At 56.8% G+C, this 17,958-nt stretch overlaps 1 protein-coding gene across 2 annotated transcripts in view; it reads left to right on the top strand.

Annotated features, from left to right (window-relative positions):
- Positions 1-17,958, top strand: part of TMPRSS9 (transmembrane serine protease 9) — a 99,107-nt gene that overhangs the window by 77,777 nt on the left and 3,372 nt on the right. For both annotated transcript variants that reach the window (XM_054013304.1, XM_054013305.1), the window contains 9 exons: positions 1,823-1,994; positions 3,429-3,703; positions 5,867-6,003; positions 9,744-10,071; positions 11,016-11,187; positions 12,752-13,023; positions 15,396-15,532; positions 17,065-17,434; positions 17,706-17,822. In XM_054013304.1, coding sequence (XP_053869279.1) covers positions 1,823-1,994; positions 3,429-3,703; positions 5,867-6,003; positions 9,744-10,071; positions 11,016-11,187; positions 12,752-13,023; positions 15,396-15,532; positions 17,065-17,434; positions 17,706-17,822 — 1,980 coding nt within the window. The remainder of the gene's footprint in view (positions 1-1,822; positions 1,995-3,428; positions 3,704-5,866; positions 6,004-9,743; positions 10,072-11,015; positions 11,188-12,751; positions 13,024-15,395; positions 15,533-17,064; positions 17,435-17,705; positions 17,823-17,958) is intronic.

Here is a 17,958-nt window from a genome sequence, read left to right as displayed (position 1 = left end):
AGGCGATGAAGTTGAAACTCCTTCCAAGTTCTTCCCTGCCATGGCACCTTGGGCTAGGCTCATATGCCAGCTGGTCAATGAGGGATATTCAAACTTTATTGGTTGTTTTTTACTGGATGCAGACCATGTGATATGATTCCACTCCCTGATTGGATGACTGTAAGGAACACTGGTTTCTGGTGAGGAAACTGTTCACGAATCATATGTCCCACTGCATGGATCCTTGCCCGTTCCTGCCAGGTTGCCAACTTTGTAACGGCTGACAACCAGAATCCCCTGCTCCACCTCTTCCCTCAAGGCTCCACCCTTGCGCTGCTTCTTCCCCTAAGGCCTAGCCCCCTGTTCGCTTCTCTCCCCTCTCCCCCGTCACTTGCTGCTCTCCTCACACCCCATTCCTTGTAGCTGAATCCTCTCCACTTCCCTCCCCCGCCCCCAGCTGGATTCCCTCTGCTCCGGAGCTGCAGCCTGATCGGACACTGCCAAGTCCCCTTTTCGACTGGGCTTTTCGAAAACCAGGCACCTGGCAACCCATCCCTGCTGCGTGGGTCCCCTGTGGGTCATTCTGTGGGTGTTTGCATGTCCCCACTACGTGGGTCCTCACCAGTCCCGTGGCCTCCTAGATCTACTCCAAAAGTACTGTATATACTCGTTCATAAGCCAAATTTTTTTAGTAAAAAAGGGAAGCACCAGAGAAGGGGGTCGGCTTATGAACGGGTATAGAGAGGGAGAGGTGGGACGCAGCCCCTCCCCCCAACAGAGGGAGCAAGGAGAGGCAGCAGAGACAGAAGGGAAGAGGCAGGGTTAGAGTCTCTCCGCTTCTGGCCACGCTGCTCTCCCCCCAGCCTCCGAAGCAGCTGCAGCTCCGGGGCTGGCAGGCAGCAGCCGTGCCGCTCGGCCCCACCCCCCAGAGCAGGCAGCGGCCGTGCCGCTCGGCCCCGCCCCCCAGAGCAGGCAGCGGCCGTGCCGCTCGGCCCCGCCCTCCAGAGCAGGCAGCGGCCGTGCCGCTCGGCCCCGCCCCCCAGAGCAGGCAGCGGCCGTGCCGCTCGGCCCCGCCCCCCAGAGCAGGCAGCGGCCGTGCCGCTCGGCCCGTTGGAACATATTGCGGGCGTGCCGGTCTGGCCCACCAGAGCAGGCTGCAGCCGTGCTGCCTGCCGGAGCAGCTCCAGCCAGGTCAGAGACATCCTCCCCTGGCCCTCCCCAGATAAGGTGGGAAGGGATGGGATGAGGAGAGTGGGGGGGTCCCGGGCTAGAGGTGGGGTCATGTGGGGGGTGGTCACAGGGGTTACTGCGCTGACGCCAAGCTTCTCACCCCCCAAAAATGTCCCCACCAGTTGCTGTCTCAGCCCGTCAGGATAAGGAGCTGGCACGCCGGGACACTTGTTTACTTAGGTTTACCGCCGTGCCTGCGGACGCTCGAGGTAAACAAACCATCTCGGCCCACCAGCAGCTTATCCTGATGGCCCAGGAGCCAAAGTTTGCTGACCCCTGAATTATAGGGTTGGCTTATGAACAGGTTATAAAAATTTTCCATTTTTACTTATCCATCTTGGGGGTGGGGTCGGCTTATAAACGAACCGGCTTATGATCGAGTATATACGGTAATTTAAAATATGCTCCATCTGTGGCATTCCAGGCAATGGCCTCACTCTCTGGGGCATTCAGCGGGCAGGGCCATGGGTGTATGCTCCGCTGAAATGAATCCATCCCCACCCCCAGCGAAGGCTGCTGGGGCAGGTTTGCAGCACCCACTTGCCTCTGTCTGCACCCATGGCTGGAGTGAGGGAGTTTGCAGAGCTCACACAAGGTCTCTTCTGCCTTTCAGACTGTGGGAGCCGCCCCACCATGCAGACAGCCCACAGAATCGTGGGTGGCACCGAGGCCTCCAGAGGGGAGTTCCCGTGGCAAGTCAGCCTGAGGGAGAACAACGAACACTTCTGTGGTGCAACTATCCTCACTGAGAAGTGGCTGGTGTCTGCAGCTCACTGCTTCAATGAGTACGGCCCCGGCCATGGCACCTTCCCTGACCCCCTTCCCATGGGCAGAGCCGAGATCAGGGAAGGGACAAGTTGAGAAGCCCTCTATCCCAGTGCTTCTCAACCTGTTTACCATTGTGGGTCGCATATGCGGTTCTCTCTCTCTTATGGGGGCTGCATCCACACACTATATATCCTACCTGTATGGCCCTGAGGATGGCTCATGGGATTGGGCCGCAAGCAGCCCGCGGGTTGAGAAGCACTGCTCTAGCTCCATATTCAGCCTCTTGCCACATCTCAGCTGGGATCCTGCTTCCTGCTGTACTGGCTAGGCAGGGCTGGATTTCCTATTTGGCACAGTAGGCACGTGCCAATGGGTGCCAGCAGGGCCGGCTTTAGGCCGATTCAGCCGATTTGGCTGAATTGGGCCCCGCACCAAGAGGGCCCTGCGCTGCAGCTCTCCACCCCGCCCCCAGCTCACTTCCCCCTCCTCCCCTCCCCTGAACGCTCCGCCCCCTCCCCTGCTTCCCGCGAATCTCTGAAAAGAAGCAGGGGCGGGCCGGCAGCACAAGGTAAGCTGGAGTGGTGGGGGCGCGAGAAGGGCTCGGGGAGGCGCGGCCCGTTCCCGCAGGCCCCAGCGGCTCTGGCCCAGCTTGGCTCCAGCCTGGCCCCCGCGGCGCGGCCCGGTTCCGGCTCGGCTCGGCCCCCACGGCGCGGCCCGGGTCGGCTCCGGCCCGGTCCCCACGGCTCGGGTCGGGTCAGCTCCGGCCTGGCCCAGCCTGGTCCCCGCGGCTCGGCTCGGGTCAGGTCGGCTCCGGCCCGGTCCCCGCGGCTCGGGTCGGCTCTGGCCTGGCCCGGTCCCCGCGGCGCGGCTCGGGTCGTCCCCCCACCCCGGCATGGTCCCCGCGGCGCGGCTCGGGTCGTCGTCGTCCCCCCCCCCGGCGCGGCCCCTGCGGCGCGGCTCGGGTCGTCGTCGTCCCCCCCGCCCAGCGCGGCCCCCGCGGCACGGCTCGGGTCGGACCCAAGCCCGGCAACCCGTGCCGGAGCGCGGCTCGATTCCTGGGGGCGGGGCTTGCAGCAAGCCCCGCCCCCAGGAATCGGGCCCCACTCTTGCCAAAGCTGGCCCTGGGTGCCAGTGTTCTAGGGGCACTTTACCTCTCTAAAACTGGGTGCTGAGCCTAGGGGTGCGTAAGGTGTAAATCCAGCCCTGGGCCTAGGGCTACAGCCCAACTCCAGCCATTCTGAGCCCATGCAGCCTGGCACCTCAGCACCACGGGGACGCACTGTGCCATGAGGGCAGGGCACTGGGACATGGTGGGGCATTTGTCACAATGGCTGTGGCTCCGCTCAGGTCAAGGCCCAGCAGCCTCTGCTACTGCCATACCTCACCTTTGACACACACAGCGACTGTGCAGGGGCAGCCTGGAAGGGATCACACATGTCTGTGCATTTCAGGTTTCAGGACCCAGCAGTCTGGGCCGCCTACATGGGAACCATCTCCCTCAGCGGCTCAGACAGCAGCACCGTGAAAGCTGGCGTGGGCCGCATCATCCCACACCCCTCCTACAACACCGACACCGCGGACTTCGACGTGGCTGTGCTGGAGCTCGACAGCCCCGTGCCCTTTAACAAGTATATCCAGCCTGCGTGCTTGCCAGGCCCTGGGCACCGCTTCCCGGCCGGCAGGAAGTGCCTCATCTCTGGCTGGGGCTATCTCAAGGAAGACTTCTGTAAGCCTTGGGGTGGGGCACCCAAGAACAGCAGGGAAGAGGAGGGGGTGGGGACTCCTGAGAAGGGCCAGAGGTAGGGGGAATCCAAGAAAAGCCAGGGGCCCACCCTGAGCAGGGCCGGGGGTGGGGAGGAAGGGGGCACAGCCCAAGAAGGACTGGCAGGACCCTGAGAAGGGCTGTGGGTGTGTGGGAATCCTGAGGGGGGAGGAGGAGGTACACCCTGTGAAGGGCCAGGGGAGAGGGTGCACATAGGGGTGCCAACTTTCTAATTGCACTAAATGGAACACCCTTTCCCTGCCCCTTCTCTGAGGCCCTGCCCTTGCTCTCTCCATCCTGCCTCCCTCCGTCCCTCACTCTCCCCCACCCTCACTCACTTTCAGCAGGCTTGGGCAGAAGGTTGGAATGGTGTGGGGGGGGTGAGGGCTCCGGCTGGGGGTGTGGGCTCTGGGGTGGGGCCAGGGATGAGGGGTCTCAGGCCTGGGGCAGGAGGTTGGGGTGTTGGGGGGTGCGAGCTCTGGGAGGGAGTTTGGGTGCGGGAGGGGACTCTGGGCTGGGGTAGGGGGTTGGGGTGTGGGAGGGGATTCAGGGTGTGGGGTCCCAGCGGCACTTACAGCAGCTCTCAGGAAGCGGCCCTGTTAGGATTCCTTCCCCACTCTGAACTCTGGGGTACAGATGTGGGGACCTGCATGAAAGACCCCCTAAGCTTATTTTTACCAGCTTAGGTTAAAAACTTTCCCAAGGCACAAATTCCACCTTGCCTTGAACAGTATGCTGCCACCACCAAGTGATTTAGACAAAGAATCAGGGAAAGGACCACTTGGAGTCCTGTCCCCCCAGGCCCTGCACCCCCTTTCCTGGGGAAGGCTTGAGAATAATATCTTCACCAATTGGTACAGACTCAAACCCTTGGATCTTAAGAACAATGAAAAATCAATCGGGTTCTTAAAAGAAGAATTAAAGAAAAGGTAAAAGAATTACCTCTGTAAAATCAGGATGGTAAGTACTTTACAGAAAAACAAAAGATTCAAAAACACAGAGGATTTCCCCTCTAGGCAAAACTTTAAAGTTACAGAAACAGGGATAAACCTCCCTCTTAGCACAGGGAAAATTCACAAGCTAAAACAAAAGGTAACTTAATGCCTTTCTTTGCTATTACTTACTATTTCTGCAATATGAGATGCTTAGATATGGCTTAGGGAGATGTATTTTCCCTGCCCCTCGTTCCTTGTTGACTCCGGGAGACACCGACAAAAAACCTTCCCCAAAGATTTGAAAGTATCTTCTCCCGTTATTGGTCCTTTTGGTCAGGTGCCACCCAGGTTTTCTGAGCTTCTTAACCCTTTACAGGTAAAAGAGGAATTAACCCTTTACAGGGTAAAGAGGGATTTTATGCTACCCGTAGCTGTATGTTTATAACAGGCCCTCAGGTCCCTGCAGCCCCAAAGCACATGGGTGGCCAGGGAGACTCCACGTGCTGCCCGCAGGCACCGCCCCCCACAACTCCCATTGGTCGCAGTTTGGTCCAGTGGGAGTTGTGGAGCTGGCACTAGGGGCGGGGCAGTGCACGGAGCCATCCTGGCCACCCATGCGCTATGGGGCCGCAGGGACCTGGCGGCCGCTTCTTGGCAGCTGCGCGGAGCTAGGGCAGGCAGGGAGCCTGCCTTAGCCCCAGACCCCTGCTGTGCTGCCGACCGAATTTTTAACGGCCTGGTCAGCGGTGCCGACCGGAGCCACCAGGGTCCCTTTTTGACTGGGCATTCCGGTCGAAAACTGGACACCTGACAACCCTAGATACACACACTGTGCAGGGCAGGGGGAGAGGGAAGCACACCCTGAGAAGAGCTGAGGAGACCCTGTGAAGGGCAGGGGCGGGAGGGGCACACCCTGAGAAGAGCTGGGGGAGACTCTGTGAAAGGTGGGGGGCAGGAGGGGCCACACCCAAGAAGGGCCGGGAGGCATTTTATTGTGCAGAAGCACCGGCGGGTTCCGCAGTCTGCCCAACCACGGGGTTGTAGTGTTTGGCCGCTGTGCTGGCAGCTCCCAATCCAGTCGCTCGGTGTGCGGCTGGTGTGGGGCTGATTCTGCAGGGAAGAGGGGCCCATGGGCTCAGGGCTATTGGCCCAACAGGCAGATCGAGTTTATTGCCTTGTCTCTTCCCACGAGTGGTGAAACCAGAGACCTTGCAGAAGGCGACAGTGGAACTGCTGGACCAGGCCCTGTGCACCAGCCTGTACAGCCACACCCTCACTGACAGGATGATGTGCGCCGGCTACCTGGAGGGGAAGATCGACTCCTGCCAGGTGAGGAGGGGCCTCTCTCAGCACCGGGCAGCAATGTTCTGGGCGTCAACTCCCAGGGCAGGGGCTCATTCCCTTCCAGTCACACACACAGTCCCTGCAAGCGGCCCATTACAGACCCCTGCCCAGCTAAAGGCTCTGGCACTTGTTACACTAGCCAGCTGCATCTGTACGCCCTGATGGGATGAGCTCTGAGCAGCCACCGGTGCCTTCCTTTGCAAGGGCTGGATGAACACACAGGCAAAGTAGGCATGTGCCTAGGGTCCACATTCCTGGGCGAAGCCTCAAAAGGTTGCAATGCCACTAAGAACATAAGAACAGCCATACTGGGTCAGACCAAAGGTCCAGCCAGCCCAGTATCCTGTCTGCCGACAGTGGCCAATGCCAGGTGCCCCAGAGGGAGTGAACCTAACAGGTAATGATCAAGTGATCTCTCTCCTGCCATCCATCTCCACCCTCTGGCAAACAGAGGCTAGGGACACCATTCCTTACCCATCCTGGCTAATAGCCATTAATGGACTTAACCTCCATGAATATATCCAGTTCTCTTTTAAACCCTGTTATAGTCCTAGCCTTCACAACCTCCTCAGGCAAGGAGTTCCACAAGTTGACTGTGTGCTGTGTGAAGAAGAACTTCCTTTTATTTGTTTTAAATCTGCTGCCCATTAATTTCATTTGGTGACCTGTAGTTCTTATATTATGGGAACAAGTAAATAACTTTTCCTTATTCACTTTCTCCACACCACTCATGATTTTATAGACCTCTATCATATCCCCCCTTAGTCTCCTCTTTTCCAAGCTGAAAAGTCCTACCCTCTTTAATCTCTCCTCATATGGGACCCGTTCCAAACCCCTAATCATTTTAGTTGCCCTTCTCTGAACCTTTTCTAATGCCAGTATATCTTTTTTGAGATGAGGAGACTGTACACAGTATTCCAGAAATGGGCGTACCATGGATTTATATAAGGGCAATAAGATAGGGAAAAAAGAGAATCCAGGGAACTACAGACTCACTTCAGTCCCTGGCAAAATCCTCAAGGAATCAATTTTGAAGCACTTGGAGAAGAGGAAGGTGATCAGGAACAGTCAACATGGATTCACCAAAGGCAAGTCATGTCTGACCAACCTGATTGCCTTCTATGATGAGATAACTGGCTCTGTGAATATGGGGAAAGCAGTGGACGTGATATATCTTTACTTTAGCAAAGCTTTTGATACAGTCTCCCACAGTATTCTTGCCAACAAGTTAAAAAAGTATGGATTGGATGAATGTACTATAAGGTGGATAGAAAGCTCACTAGATTGTCGGGCTCAACGGGTAGTGATCAACGGCTCGATGTCTAGTTGGCAGTCAGTATCAAGCGGAGTGCCCAGGGGTTGGTCCTGGGACCGGTTCTGTTCAACATCTTTATTAATGATCTGAATGATGGGATTAATTGCACCCTCAGCAAGTTTGCAGATGATACTAAGCTGGGGGGAGAAGTAGATACGCTGGAGGGTAGGGATAGGGTCCAGAGTGACTAGACAAATTGGAGGACTGGGCCAAAAGAAATCTGATGAGGTTCAACAAGGACAAGTGCAGCGTCCAGCACTTAGGAAGGAAGAATCCCATGCACTGCTACAGTTCTGCAGAAAAGGACCTGGGGATTACAGTGGATGAGAAGCTGGACATGAGTCAGCAGTGTCCCCTTGTTGCCAAGAAGGCCAATGGCATACTGGGCTGTATTAGTGGGATCACTGCCAGCAGATCAAGGGAAGTGATTATTCCCCTCTATTCGGCACTGGTGAGGCCACACCTGGAGTATTGTGTCCAGTTTTGGTCCCCTCACTACAGAAGAGATGTGGACAAATTGGAGAGAGTCCAGCGGAGGGCAATGAAAATGATTATGGGGCTGGGGCACATGACTTACGAAGAGAGGCTGAGGGAACTATTGATTTAGTTGGGGATTGGTCCTGTTTTGAGCAGGAGGTTGGATTAGATGACCTCCTGAGGTCCCTTCCAACCCTGATATTCTATGATTCTATGAAAACATGAAAATCCATTAAGGGAAAATGCCCTTTAATTCTGCAGCAAACCCCTCAGCCTGGGCACGGCAAACTGCCCAGCCCACTCCTGCAGCCTGGCCCGCCCACAGTCACAGTCCACCCGCAAGTCCACAGCCAGCCCTGCCCTCCTTGGAACAGCCTAGAGGAAGATAGATCTTTGCAGCACTGGATAACTTTGAGAGGCTCTCAGATACCATGAGGATGGGTGCAGTGTCACAGCCTAGATGGGCTGCAAAAGACTTGAGGTTGGAACGTAATCTTTGTTACTTAGTAGCTTGAGAGCTCCAGATGCATCTGCCCAGCAATCACACAACAGGGCCAAAGATCAAATCTGAAACCTTAGTGCAAACCGATGAAACATCGTCTCTTTCACTTCAGCACGTGGCGAAGAGGAAAGCCTCAGACATGTGCTCTGTATACAGCCCAGATGAGTAACAGCCGTAGCCCAGGAGGAGCACTGGGCCCAGTGAGGAAAATGAAGGTTGACCTAAGACTTGATGGTCAGTCTCATTAATAAGGAGACTGTTAAGAGCTGGAAGCTATTGGCCTAGGTCACTGGAAAGATAATTTCCCCCTTGATGTGCAGCAAGGGCTCAGATTTAAGGCCGGCCACCTGAGAGGCCACTCCACAGCTAAGTGTCTCCACCAGGGCCGGCTCTAGGTTTTTTGCCACCCCAAGCAAAAAAAATTTTGGCTGCCCCCCACCCCAGTCCTGGGTTCTCACCCCACCCCCAACACCACCAGTGCCCTCCCCCAGCCGCACCCCCTGCCGCCCCAGCCCTAGGCTCCCCTCCACCAGTGCTGACTCTGTCCACTCCCCCCTCACCTCCAGCTGGTCCAGCACTGGCAGGATCAGGGTAAGCAGTAAGGCTCCTGGGCCGCGCCTCAGCCCAGGGTCCCTCCAGCCAGGGCTCCCGCCTCCAGGACCAGCCGGGACCCGGGAGGGCAGAGCTGGGGGACCGCCCCGGCAGGGGGCTGAGGAGCCGGGGCAGAGTAGCCCCAGAGGGAGTGAAGACCCAGAGAGCGGGATGTGGGCCCACACGGCAGCACCCCGCCCTCTATGGCCCCGCTGCTGCTTCTGGCTGCCCTGCTGCAGTCCCTGGGAGCCTCGGGCCGCTTCACCCAGCCCCAGCGCTCGGGGGCGGCCATCCTGCGGCATCTGCAGGTGACTCCCTGTGCCCCACGGGACAGCCCCCAGCCCGAGTGTCGGCCGCTCAGAGCCTGCCCGGCCCAGCAACAAGGTGCGGGTGCTGCTCCCCCACGGCGCAAACCACACCGGCCCCAGGGCACCCCCCCACTCACGACACACTGCTGCTGCCAGGGCCGGCTCTAGGCTTTTGCCGTCTGAAGAAGAAGAAGAAAAAAAAAGATGGCCGGAATGCCGCCTCTGAAAATGTGCCGCCCCAAGCACATGCTTGGTTTGCTGGTGCCTAGAGCTGGCCCTGGTCTCCACTAGTTACATTCACTTAATGTGTTTCATCCAGGCAGATCCCAAAAAACATTACAGATTTCGGATCCTTCACCCACCCCTGAAATGCAGCCAGCTGTGGGGTGGTACACAGAAACTCTTTAGCAGCACACAGCAATGCTGCACACCAGGTTAGAACACAGAGTGACGTGTAGGGAGGCGGAGTGCATGGTGCCCAGTTTGGAGTTGGCCGCTGACTCCAGTGATGCATGCTCTTTGTCTCTTGCAGGGTGACTCTGGTGGCCCCTTGGTTTGTGAAGAGCCATCTGGCAAGTTTTTCCTGGCCGGTATAGTAAGCTGGGGAATTGGCTGTGCTGAAGCCAAGCGGCCTGGAGTCTACGCCCGAGTGACCCAACTCCGAGACTGGATCCTTGATGCTATCTCCACCTTCCCCATACCCACAGCCCTCACTGTCCCCACGACACTTTCTAGCACAAACGACGATGCTGCCACCATGGAAGGGATCAGCAACAGCACCACGAGCAAACACAGACCTGTGTCCACCACCTTATCAGTGCCTGCTGCCAGCAAGCCAGCTACTGCTTCCCGTCCGCAAGGTGCTGGGAGGGTCGGGCTGTCTAGTTACAATGATCTTCCCAGGCCTGAAGTTCAGGGCTCTGCCTTTCCACTGAATTGAAACAGCCTTTTCTATTGTGTCCAGCGTGGCCCACATGAGCCTCAAACACAAAGTGCAGCCTCTGCTGGGAAGTGCCCTGATCTCCTGAGCCCCAACAGTGGCCTTCCCCAGCATCTCAGTTGCACATGCAGTTTTGTGCACACTTTGCACTCTGAAGATCAGGCGCTTCACAGCTTGAAGCTGCAGGTGTGTTGGGATCTTGGCAGTGTTACTGCCAGCCCTTACCTGGGGAAACACCAGGAATTCTCTCCATGCCCTGAGCACAGTGGCTGAGGTAGCAGAATTGCACGTGGCTGTGCTTGCTCCCAAGGCCCTCACTGTCCTTTGCCACTCAAAGATCTCCTGGCAGTTCAAAGCCTACTTCTGCACCCAAAGAGAGTCCTGCAGCCCCACACCAGCCAGGGAGCAGGGCAAGCTCCGGAAGCCAGCCTGTGTTTGACAGCTCATGCCACCTGGTTCTTGGCCACCCATCAGACGGGCTCTGAGGGAGGAGGTAGATTTTGGGTGTTCCTTCAGTTTCGGGCATTTGGTGGAGGCTCATGGGTATGAGGGGGTCACTGGAGTTCAGGCCCCAGTGACTCTAAGCCCCATCCCAGCACGCTGCCACTGAGAACGAAGGGGCTTGAGGGTCCTGGTGAAAGCTGGCGGAAGCCCTGGAGATGACCATGGGTGGCTATACCTGCGCACCTCCTGGGGGAGTGGGGCACCTGTTGGTGGAAATAGCAAGCTTGGCAGGAAGGACTTAGATAAATGTCCCTGACTTGGCCCTGAGCAGTTACCAGCCAGCAGGGGTCAGGGCTCCCTCCTTACCCATCTCCAGAGGCAGCGAAAATACTGATGGGCTGTGCTTTGGCTTCTGTTTAGAGTGCGGAGGGCGACCTGGGCTTTCAAAACCCAGCAAGATCGTGGGAGGTATCGAGGCTTCCAAAGGAGAAATCCCCTGGCAGGTCAGCCTGAAGGAGGGGTCGAGGCACTTTTGTGGGGCCACTGTCATTGGGGAGCGCTGGTTGCTGTCGGCAGCTCACTGCTTCAATCAGTAAGAGCCCATCTCCTCTTGAAAGCTCTGTATGTTGTGTTGTTCCAGTTTCTGCAGCCCCAGCCACACTGCATCATCTGGGGCTGGTGAGAGCTTTTGTTACCGAGTGGTCATGAGGTGAGAGGCAAAGTATTGTCATGGATCAGAAACAAGGAATAGGAATCCATCACCAATGTTCACCATGGCAGACGGTGAACAGCAGGTGCTTCAAGGTACCGTACTAGGTCCCAGGGTGTTTCAATACATTTACTAATGATGCAGGAAGGGGGTTGAGTAGTGAGGAATTAAAATTTGCAGTTATTGCCATGAGTCAGGACCAGAGAGGACGTGAGGAACTTCAGAGTGCTCGAACCAAGCTAGAGGAAAGGGCAACACAATGTTAGGATGCATAAGGAATGAGATGAAAGAGAATACAAAAACGATTACAATGCTACTATAAAAATCAATGAGCGACCCCATCTGGAAACTGTACTGCACTGTCACCCCATCTCAAAAAGGATAGTACAGAATTAGAAAGGATTCAGCCAACGGCAACAAACCTGGAAAAACTCTCCTAGGATCAGAGGTTGAAGAGACTGAGACTGTTTGCCTTAGAGAGGAGACTAGAAGAAGGGACACGATAAGAGTCTATAAAAATAATGAATCGTGTAGAAATATGTCAGGAGCATCTGTTCTCCCTGTCTCACAGCACAAGGCCAAGAGTAGTCTCCTTTCAACTGAAAAGTACAAACCCGATGAAGGGAAATGCTTTTACCCCTACATACACAGAATTAGACTGTGGAACTTAGTGTCACTGGATGTCATTGAGGTCTAGAACTGAGTAAGATTTAAAGAGGGACTGGACTTTTATATCATGGACAACAAGAATAGTCAGAGTTACAATAGTTAATGCAAACAGCAAGAATATTGGAGGGAAATGAAACCTTTGTGTTTCAGGGTTTAAACCAGTCTCTGTCAGGGTTTAGACTGGGACCCTCATGGGGGGCAGCGTGGGTTTCTTGCACCTTCCTCTGAAACACCTGGCGCTGGCCAGTCAGAGACAGGACACTGGGCTGGACAGCCTTTGGGCCCGACCCAGGCCAGCCCTTCCTCTGTACCTGCATCTCAGCATGTGGCGAGAGCAGCCCCACTAGCTGCTTTAGAAAAGGACTTGTAGGGCTTGTAACGAGTTAGCTCCAGGTTTCTCCTCCACTAGAGCAAGTCCTTGGTAGAGTGTCAGTTCTGCAAGGTGACGACTGAGCCTGAGAGCGCCCCACAGGCCCCGGCTGTCAGGGGAGTGAAGCCGCAGGAATCCCATGTGGCTGCCCTTGGTGGATGAGCATTAGCCTTGGAATGGAATTGCTGTTTTGAATGGTGATAATTGTGCTGCTCTCTAGCCAAGGAGAGGTCACCCAAAAGCAAGAGCCTCCTTTCCCAAGAGGACATTAACCAGCAAGGTTCTGTCCACGCAGAACAGCACATTGCAGGCCCTGAAACTTATTGACCCTCATAAGATGCTTAAGTTTTAGCTGTTCTGAATTCACAGTGTGTGTCCATGTGGCGGGGGGGCACTGTGCACTTGCAGGACAAAGCTGGAATATCTGAAAGCCTACCTAGGGACCACATCCTTAACTGGCGCAGACGGCAACGCGGTGAAAGTCAGTATAAAGAAAGTGGTGCAGCATCCCTCCTACAACCCCATCATCCTGGACTTTGACGTGGCTGTGCTAGAACTGGCCAGCCCCCTTCATTTCAACAAGTTCATCCAACCCGTGTGCCTCCCGTTAGCTGTGCAGAAGTTTCCTGTTGGCAAAAAGTGCATGATTTCTGGATGGGGAAACATCAGAGAAGGCAACAGTGAGTAATGGGGGGAGGAATAGCTTAGTGATTTGAGCGTTGGCCTGCTAAACCCAGGGTTGTGAGTTCAATCCTTGAGGGGCCATTTAGGGATCTGAGGCAAAAATCTGTCTGGGGATTGGTCCTGCTTTGAGCAGGGGGTTGGACTAGATACCTCCTGAGATCCCTTCCGACCCTGATAGTCTATGAATGTGATTTATCCATTGATTTACTGTGAGCTAGTGAGAGACCGAGCAGCAAATGGCTGCATTCACCCAAGCTGAACAGGCCAGGGGAATAGGAAGGAGGCTGGAGAAGTGGGGTGTCCAGCAGAGAGAGCCAGAAATCAACAAGAGCTCCAGGACCCCAGGGAGAGAATCAGGGCCAAGGAAGCACCCTCTGCCCTCAGGAAGAAAGACAAGGGAGCTGGCAGCTGGCCAGAGCCCAGGGCAGAGTGTGGTGGAGCACTGCCTGTCTACACGTTGTAACTGCCCAAGAGAACGTCAGGGGCTACCCAGTGCCATTGATGAGGTCCCTGCCCCAGACAGCTCAAGCTCACAGCTAAGACTGGACCTGATGGTACTGGGCAGGGGGACAGACACTAGGGAGGGGACAGGGACTGGGTTAAGGCACATGCACTAGCAAAGGGAGCCTCTTGCCCTGCTAGGCAGGGGACAGAGACCACCAGGAAGTTTCCGAGATCCTGGGCACTAGAAAAAGTTAAACGTTTGGAACCCTTCTGCCAGGCAGTGGTAGCAGCAGCAACACGGGCCAGCAGGTTCAATATCTAGGGGATCCTCTTAACAAGACAAACCAGACCCAGCTCCAACCCCCACCCAGCAACCTGGGAAAACCAAACACCACCCCTGGGTGCCTCTGAGAGGCAAGACTTCCCCCCTCACAAGCACTGAGTCTGTGCATAAAGCTTATACTAAAAGGGATAAGGGAACCAGGGGCGCTGGGGTGCCAGAACAGGGGGCCAAAGGGGCTGGCCTGTCCTCTTTTCGCCTGGCCTGACTGCCTGCCCCTCCTCTTCCCCTGGAGGCACCATCCCCCAGCCAGGCCAGAGCCAGGTCAGGGTAAGAGTCACACAGGCAGCTGTGGGGAAGCGTGCCTCTCAGGCCCCCCCATCCTGGGCAGATGGAGGGACCCAGGCTCCCTGGCCTGGCTCTGGCTTGGCCAGGAGGTGGGGCTTTGGGGGTGAGGGGGGCAGAGGCGTGGCCATGGAGGGGACAGGGCCTCATGCCCCTCCCCTTCAGGCAGAATCCATCGCCCCGCAAGGGAACCCAGCATTCAGTTGGGAAAACACCATGACCATAAGCAAACATCTCCCCACAGTGTCCTTTGCCTTGCTGTATGAAAGTCCAAACCAATGTCCCTTGCACACACCACTCCCCTGTCCCTGCACTGCACCCCCTTGCAGCTGGCTGCCTTTAGTCAGCGAAGACCCAGAGCTCAAAGGTGCATTCCCATGGGTCCAGCCCCGCCCCTGGAAAGGGGGCTGTCAAGCAATGCCTCCCCTGCTGCTGCTGGCCACCTGCTGCCGCCGCCGCGGCCACCTGTGTGATGCCACCTCCTGAGTCCAGCTCTCCGTGACCTTGCTGGGTAGCAGGGAGCCACGCTGCTGCAGCCTCTTCCTGGGCCTTCGCTGCAGCGCTGGCCCCACTCCCACTCCAAGGGTTAGCGGCCCCCTCAGGGAGCTCAGCGCCAGCACTCAGGACTCTCCATGGAATCCAACCGGCTTCATCCTTAAACCCAAGAGAAGGGAGAGGCCCATGGAGGTAAGAACATCTGCCCCCCCCCCCTTCACTGGGTTTTGGCAGCCCTCCCCTGCTTAGCAAGTGAGCTCAGTTGAGGTGACAGCATGACCTGATTGAGCACAGTTCTGCTGCCCTTTACTGGTCCCTCAGGAGAACAGCATTCAATACAGGAGGGTTTGTGACCCCAAACCAGCCCAAACTGATCCCTGTGGCAAAGTAGCTGCCTGCTGCACACCTAGGCAGAGCAGGCGTCTATGCAAACCAGGCCCGTTCCTGACGGCTTGTCCCCAGCGCATCACTAGCTGTCAGGGAGAGCTCGTTCGGGTCCTGCATACACAGTCGCCGAGCTCGGAGACAGCACTGCCTGGCTCCAGCCCCCCAAGAGCCAGCCTGGCAGCGGAGCAGAAACCCAAGGGCTGCACAGCTGTAGCTTACACAGAGTGGAAGGAAATACAGTCCGCCAAGGCTGAGTCCCAGCAGGATCGGAGTGGTTCTGCTGTACTCAGTGTGGAGTGTGGCCTCCTGGAATCTGGGCTGCCACTTGTGTCAGAGCTGCAGGCTGCCATGCAAGTGGGCATCAGCTCCCCTTCTCCTCGCATGCCCAGGCTTTCTAATCCCTCTGTTTTCATGCAGTCACAAAGCCTGAGAGCCTGCAGAAAGCTTCTGTCGGCATCATTGACCAGAAGACCTGCAATGTTCTCTACAACTTCTCCCTCACTGACCGGATGATTTGTGCAGGCTTCCTGGAGGGGAGGGTTGACTCGTGCCAGGTAAGAACCTTGGAGTTCTTGACTCTCTCCAGGCCACCCTGGAAAGACCCAGAGAGTGGCTGGGAGCTCGTGGGCTCAGCATCTGCCTTGGGGGAAGGTGGGGACAGACTGTGCAGCAACTGTGGTTCTTCCAGAGGTTTTGTCCATGTGCTGCCATATGCAAGATCTATATGGACCAAGGGTGGGCAAACTACGGCCCGGGGGCTGCATCCGGCCCTTCAGACGTTTTAATCTGGCCCTCGAGCTCCTGCTGGGGAGCGGGGTCTGGGGCTTGTCCCGCTCCAGCCAGGGAGCAGGGTTGGGGGCTTGCCCCACTCCCTGCATGCCGGGGCTCTGTGCGGCTCCCAGAAGCAGCAGCATGTAGCCTCTCCGCCTCCTATGCGTAGGGGCAGCCAGGGGGCTCAGCACACTGCCCCCGCAGCTCCCATTGGCTGGCAACCACGACCAATGGGAGCTGCAGGGGCAGCACCTATGGATGGGGCAGCACGCAGAGTCTCCTGTCTGCGCCTCTGCTTAGGAGCTGGAGGGGGGACATGCTGCTGCTTCTGGGAGTTGCTTGAGGTAAGCGCCGCCCGGAGCCTGCACCCCTGACCTCCTCCTGCACCCCACCCCCCTGCCCCAGCCCTGATCCCCCTCCCTCCCTCCAAACCCCTCAGTCCCAGCCTGGAGCACCCTCCTGCACCCCCAACCCCTCATCCCCAGCCCCACCCTAGAACCCACACCCCCAACCAAAGCCCTCCCCCCTCCTGCACTCCAGCCCCCAATTTTGTGAGCATTCATGGCCCACCATATAATTTCCATACCCAGATGTGGCCCTTGGGCCAAAAAGTTTGCCCACCTCTGACATGGACCAATGAGAAGGACGGTCCATCTGTCAAGATCGGCGGGCAGCTTGGCTCTTCACTATCTTAGGAAAGATAAATTAAGCCCCATGCAGTTTAGTGAGTGACCTTCTAAACCACAATTCTGCTACACCGCAGGAATATTCAAGACCCCAGGTACAAAATGCTGCCCCTGCCCCTAATGGCTGGCCATAGGGTTGTCTAGAGAGACTGTGACTGCTTCCTGGAGGCCTGTAGAAATGCACGTAAGGCACGTCAGTGAGCTGCACTTGTTGACCCCAAACCCTCCTGACAGGAGAACAAGGAGCTGTTCTGTACAAGGGAAGGGCAGTGCACTGAAAATTCAAAACATGAAATACTGTTTTACATAGTTACACTGTGGAACTCAATGCCACATGATATCAGTAAGGTCCAGAGGTTCAGATTCTAAACACAACAGACCATTGAATTAGCTAAAGAGAGTGTGCACAGTCACACTAGATGGGGTGAGAGGGTATGGGTGCTTCAGGGCATGAGCTGACCTTGAGAGACTGGGTGAAATTCCCCCTACAAGCAGGATATTCCACGAGTGTGCAATGCACAGTTTCTTGTCCATTTCTCTGTAGCACCTGGCGGTTCCTCTGTTTGAGAAGTTCCCTCAGGGGCTCTGGAAAGAGTATACTGAGCTGTCACTGCCTGGCTTCTCCCCAGGGGGACTCGGGTGGACCGCTGGCCTGCGAGGAGACCCCAGGCCTGTTCTACCTGGCCGGTGTTGTAAGCTGGGGGATTGGCTGTGCTCAGGCTAAGAGGCCAGGGGTGTACTCCAGAATAACCAAACTCAAGGACTGGATCCTAGATGCCATCTCATCCAAGCCCAACCTCAGCTCTGGAGCAGGCACCTCGCCCAGCACGGCAACTGCCAGGACCTCCACCACAAGCAGCTCCCCAGCCCAGCCCAGCAGCAACAAGGCAACCACCAGCCCAGCCAGCCAAATTACCACCAAGCCAGCTGCTACCCCCAGGAAAACCACCACTGCTGCTCCGAAGACCACAGGGGCTGCCAGGCCCAGCCAGCTCCCAGGTAACAGACTCGGGCTAGACTTGGGGTGCCTGTGAATGGGGAGGGAGAGCCCTCACCACACATCCGTCACCAGAGGAGGGGGAAGGCACCCAAACTGCATGGCAGGCACCAGCGGGGGGGCACCTCCATTGCACCGGTGGAGTATGGGGGAGACAAGCGCTTCTGCCATGCAGCAAGCACATTCCGTCGCAGGGAACAATCCAGCCCCATATCAGACAGGCCCAGCCCCGCAGGCCACATGCTGAGTGGGCTGTGGGTTGTCACCTTCCAGTGGTGCCCTGTACCAGCTTCACCTTCAAGTGCTCCAGCAAGATCTGCATTGGGAAAGCGAACCCGGAGTGCGACGGTGTCACTGACTGCAGCAACGGCTTTGACGAGCGCAACTGCAGTGAGTGCTGCCTGGCCCTGCCGGGTCTTCTGGCCCAGCCTTTCCCACTGCCCGGCCCCACCTGACAAGCCCTCCCCACTGCCTGGCCCAGCCTTACTGCCTGGTCCTTCCCAGTGCCCAGCCTTGATTGGCCCTT

Source organism: Malaclemys terrapin, chromosome 24 (assembly GCF_027887155.1).
Source record: "Malaclemys terrapin pileata isolate rMalTer1 chromosome 24, rMalTer1.hap1, whole genome shotgun sequence".
Taxonomy (NCBI): Eukaryota; Metazoa; Chordata; order Testudines; family Emydidae; genus Malaclemys; species Malaclemys terrapin.
This window is presented reverse-complemented; position numbering and strand designations above follow the sequence as displayed.